Here is a 4,474-nt window from a genome sequence, read left to right on the forward strand (position 1 = left end):
TATTGGTTTGGTTTATCGATATTGGAGAAACTAGGAAATAAAATCATCGTGGAATTAAATAATGTATACCTCGAATATTTATCTTTTAATTTAAATTTTCCTATGTAAAAGAAAACTTTACTAAAAAAGATAACATTACCGATTAAAACAACAGATAAATTACCTTTTATTAATTATAATTATTATAAATTATTAATGCTGTCTTTAATTACAAAATCCGATTGCACGCGTTGTTAGCGCTTACTGTTTTTGAACGAGCCAGCACACATGGGTGGGGCTTGGAAAGCAGTCCATTGATTGGCCGCTCTGCCAAACATATGGTCCGGCTTCGCATTCCTCGCAAGGGAAGCTCGAGATTAATTTGATCAAAATAATCAAGAATTCTCTGTCAATATTTGGCTTTTCGCCTTGTTTTGCACACCAAAAGTTCCGGTAAGTTCTGAAGTTTCATTTTCAATCAACAGTTTTCAAAAGATAACTGGATTTCATTCTAAAATTTTGCAAAACAAGATGCCCTAGCGGTATAGACAAGCATGCCTTACGCATCCAGAAATTTAAACCAAATAAAAATGCTAAATTATAACTTAGGAAATCCATGTTACTTCAATTTTTTCCGTAATTATTAAATACTACTTCAAATTAAAAATTAATTTGCTTTTCATCGTGCAGAATACAAAATGTAGATGCCCGGCATAACACAAGAGATGCTGCCGAGCTTCAAATGTCTGCACTGCGAATTCAGCTCGCCGTCCAAGGTGGTGCTGAAGACGCACATGGTGCGGTGCCACCTGATCCAAATTTCGTGTCCCAACTGTCACAACTCCAAGATCTGCCTGCTGCAGAATAACAAATGTCCCACATGCAACTTCACCGTAGTTAAAATCAGCAAGGTCGAGCCGATCAAGAAGCAGCAAGGCTCCGCGGAGGAGGACGATGGCAGGGGCCGCGTCTTTTCTAGTCAGATGGCCCACACCGTCGCCCAGAGCCAGAGGAGCAGGGAGGTGCACCCTGCCGACCACAGGGTGGTCATGCAGATCTCCAGCCAGGAGATTCGCAGGAAGCAGGTGGCCTCCGTCTCACCCATAGTCAGCCTGCAAGTCCCACCGCCCCTCATACCCATCGACCAGTCCAGGAACAAGCAACAATTTGCTGCTGGTAATTTTTATTTATTAAAAAATAATTTAACACAAAAATTTTCAACCATTTCTGCAAGCAGGGTTTTAACTATATTTTGAAAAATGAAAACTGAAAAACTAGTCTTTTGTGAACAAAATACCAAGCCTATTTTGACACCCTCGATAATTTTTTAAGAAATTAATTCTTGCTGTGTCTCAAAAAATTTATAAATTGAATTAGAGTTTCAAAATTTAGAAGAAAAAAACAATATTTTGTTTGCTCTTGCAAAATCTATTTTTTCTCACTTTGAGTAGAATAAACAACAATAAATAATTTACAATTAATTTTTGCGGTTATCTTATCAACCTGTACTCTATGTTGAATCTCCTTTTTTGGTTATTTTGTTTATGGTTGTTTAATATTATTTATCATCAATCTACTATCTATTTTGCTTAATCTTTAACTACCACCAACACAATAAGAGTATTTTTATCAGATTTTATAATTTGTCTTTAATAGTAAACATATTATTACTAATTTATTTTGTATTATGTAAATTTAAAAAATGGTTGTCTTTAGTTTTTGTCTAAGTTTTTAAATAATTTTTAAAATTAGATCAATTTAACTATCAATATTTTTTATTTCCAGCAAATCCATTCAAAATTCTGACGTTGATACCCCGGAAGAGTTTCGACATGTTGAACGACAACGAAAAGAGCGGCATGCAGCCGGTCAGGCCAGAGAAGCACATCAGCGAGGAGAGCTGGTTTCACTGTCCCTTCTGCCCGCTCAAGACGCGCTTCAAGCTCGAGTTCATGAAGCACGCCAAGAGCCACGGCGTGGACAAGTTTGTCTGTGATCACTGCACCTTCGAGACGGTTGACGAGGCCGAGATGCTGAGCCACCTGAAGCAGCACCAGGACGGCGCCTCCAACAGGTCTTTCCTCATGGAGACTGCCAAGGAGTGGGTGCTACTTTAATCTCTCTCTACATTTTACATTTTTTTTTTAAATTTAGTTCATAATAATCGAGTAATTCCGGATTTCGGAAATTTTGTATACTGATGAAAAATTACCTGGCCGATAGGGGGCCGACCTGTACTTCGAAATCTCTTGAAACTTGGATGTCTGAGCGTTTATATCCCAGGATTAGAAATTAATCGTGCTTAAATCGAAAAGACTTCAGGGGGTGTACTGTATAAAGTCACAAAAAGCTGGAAGGCTCATTCTTATACATTTTTCTTTTGGATTTTTTTTATATTAATTGAGGAGGAGAATTTCCTGGAAATTTATCAGATAGCTTAACCATAGCTGTGTAACTGATGTCAGATAAGTTTCTTTTTTTTTATCCAGAATTGCATTATACTTTTTCTCTACACTCACCTATACCTATGAGTAGAATAGTGACTGTGCATGTAGCAGCTTTTATATTTTCAAAATGCATTTAATGTTTACCTCAGCAGTTAAGCATTGTACGCCAATACTCATTGTCAGTATTACTATTTATTGCTCTTTGTAAATTTAAGCCGCATGGATCAATAAAATTAACATACAATTTCAATGTAAACATCAGTATTGTAAAATTCAACGACAACCACAATTTTTCACAGCCAGCCGACTGATTTTCTTAATGATAAAATTTCCATTTCGGTGTTTGAACATGATTGCCACCGCTTCATATTCACTTGGAACGCATTGTGGCCGCCTGCTGTTTGCAGACAGCAGCGTCAGAAGGGCAGTGTGCTCAGCTGAACCAAAGCCCAATTCGATTTTGCCACAGGCGCCCTCACAAAATCCAACATCTGCGTCTCGTGGCTCAATCAAACCCCACCTTCGAAAATTTACTCCCATTTTTTGTCTGCCGCAAGAGTTGGTGGTTTTATTTGTGTCTAAAAGTTCATCTGCTTGAAGGACAACACTGAGTTGAGAAGTACGAATTTCAAAACGAGGCTCATTACTCTCTATGGGAATAAAATTTAACCTCAAATCAATAATCAATCAAAATGTCTTACCTTTTTCAAAACTTTTGTACTTGACGCTAAGTATAGGTTGAAAACGGAAAACGTTGACTTTTGCTAATCCGGATATTATGAGTCCCAAATTTTCCTTTTGCCCTCGAAGCCAATCGTTAACTGCCGGCTTATTAATTTTTGTAAACTTTTGAAAATAAACTTAATTTATGCCCTCTTACCAGAACATTGAAAGAAATCCAGTTGCCGGATTGACCAGGCTGAATTGTAATGAACTGAGTTGAAACAAGCCTATGAGCATCAGGGACGTCCAGTGGCTGGTTTTTCACTTTTTGAAAAACTTGCACCTATTTAAATTAATTACCAACTAGGTTTTTACGTAGCTTTTTGTAAACTCAACTGTTTCGAAAATCGCTTCAGAACTCGACTGCAAGTAGATTTTAAGTGTTGCTGTCACAATGTGGCCCGGATCTGCCGGTGCGGGGTGCACAACAAATTCAAACAATTTCACTGTGCCTGTTGAATTTCCTGCATTTTTCCACCTTCAAATTTATTCTATATTATTTTATAATCAAGTTCTTGCCTTCAGCAAGACAAATCTGAAGCAAATCAAATTTTTGGGACGGAACTACTGATGCTCCGACAGCGATCTGCTGCTTCAGGATTTGGTATTGGTCCTGAAGATAACTTTCAAGCGATGAATCACGCTCGGCTTCTTTGCTGGCAGGTGACAAAGGGCCGGTGTTCAGGATATTCTGCACTCATTGGTAAAAAAGAAAGCGGAGAGCAAATTCTCACTAACACTAAAGTCTCACCTGTAAATAAGCAGCATCGCTTGTTTGCTCAGTTGAGTAAGCAGTGCTAATGAGGACTGAGATTTCCAAAATAATTGAGCCAATAATAATAGAATAGTTCATTTTTTCAAACTCAACAACTGTGCAGGTTATTCACTACTGTCTTGCACTCTCTGCTCAAACTGTGTGTACAGGAAGCGTGTGTGTTTGAAATTTAATTATTAGGCTGTTGGCAAGGCCACGGAATAAATTTAAAAAATTATTCGAATGTTGCATAAAGGCGAGTACAAAGGCGTTACGTAAAAAGAAAAGCGTGAAGCCTAGGACGAAAGCATGTATTTATTACAATTAATTTTGTGAGGCAATATTTTTATAAAAATACTAAACAAACAAAATTAACTGTTCAATCAGCGTTTCAACTCGAAATTTCAGAAAATATTTAATGGTGTCAATAAAACTTTCTGTTTTGACTTTACTTTCTTTGGTATCGCTACAGTTAAATAAGATGGAAAATTGTATAATTATCTCTGTCACTTTTGAATACTAGGACGGATTTAAGCGCTTCTAATAGTGCCCCTAATTAGAGGGAGCAGCG

General features: G+C 37.4%; 2 protein-coding genes across 2 annotated transcripts; one reads left to right on the top strand and one right to left on the bottom strand.

The window, feature by feature from the left end:
- The first annotated feature begins 320 nt into the window (after positions 1-320).
- On the top strand, positions 321-2,682 carry LOC132203126 (uncharacterized). The gene is made up of 3 exons (XM_059630641.1): positions 321-432; positions 670-1,155; positions 1,765-2,682. Exons 2-3 carry the CDS (start codon positions 684-686, stop codon positions 2,094-2,096), a joined length of 804 nt encoding a protein of 267 aa, XP_059486624.1. The 5' UTR covers positions 321-432; positions 670-683; the 3' UTR covers positions 2,097-2,682.
- LOC132203125 (transforming growth factor beta-2 proprotein-like) lies at positions 2,599-4,066 on the bottom strand. Its single transcript, XM_059630640.1, has 6 exons — positions 3,901-4,066; positions 3,669-3,840; positions 3,486-3,613; positions 3,307-3,432; positions 3,128-3,254; positions 2,599-3,076 (listed from the first exon to the last, which is right to left on the bottom strand). Exons 1-6 carry the CDS (start codon positions 4,000-4,002, stop codon positions 2,700-2,702), a joined length of 1,032 nt encoding a protein of 343 aa, XP_059486623.1. The 5' UTR covers positions 4,003-4,066; the 3' UTR covers positions 2,599-2,699.
- Between the last annotated feature and the right edge of the window lie 408 nt (positions 4,067-4,474).

The sequence above is a fragment of the Neocloeon triangulifer genome, unplaced genomic scaffold, assembly GCF_031216515.1.
Source record: "Neocloeon triangulifer isolate White Clay Creek 2 clone unplaced genomic scaffold, ASM3121651v1 ptg000017l, whole genome shotgun sequence".
In the NCBI taxonomy this organism is placed as follows: Eukaryota; Metazoa; Arthropoda; class Insecta; order Ephemeroptera; family Baetidae; genus Neocloeon; species Neocloeon triangulifer.

What these genes read in the sequence shown, in the direction of transcription:
- LOC132203126 (XM_059630641.1), top strand. Translation starts at nt 684, where the DNA reads ATGCCCGGCATAACACAAGAGATGCTGCCGAGCTTCAAATGTCTGCAC. An exon ending in CAAGCAACAATTTGCTGCTG is followed by an intron (nt 1,156 to 1,764) that starts GTAATTTTTATT and finishes TTTTATTTCCAG; the next exon opens with CAAATCCATTCAAAATTCTG.
- LOC132203125 (XM_059630640.1), bottom strand. Translation starts at nt 4,002, where the DNA reads ATGAACTATTCTATTATTATTGGCTCAATTATTTTGGAAATCTCAGTC. An exon ending in TCAGATTTGTCTTGCTGAAG is followed by an intron (nt 3,614 to 3,668) that starts GCAAGAACTTGA and finishes GGAAAAATGCAG; the next exon opens with GAAATTCAACAGGCACAGTG. An exon ending in CTGAAGCGATTTTCGAAACA is followed by an intron (nt 3,433 to 3,485) that starts GTTGAGTTTACA and finishes TAATTTAAATAG; the next exon opens with GTGCAAGTTTTTCAAAAAGT.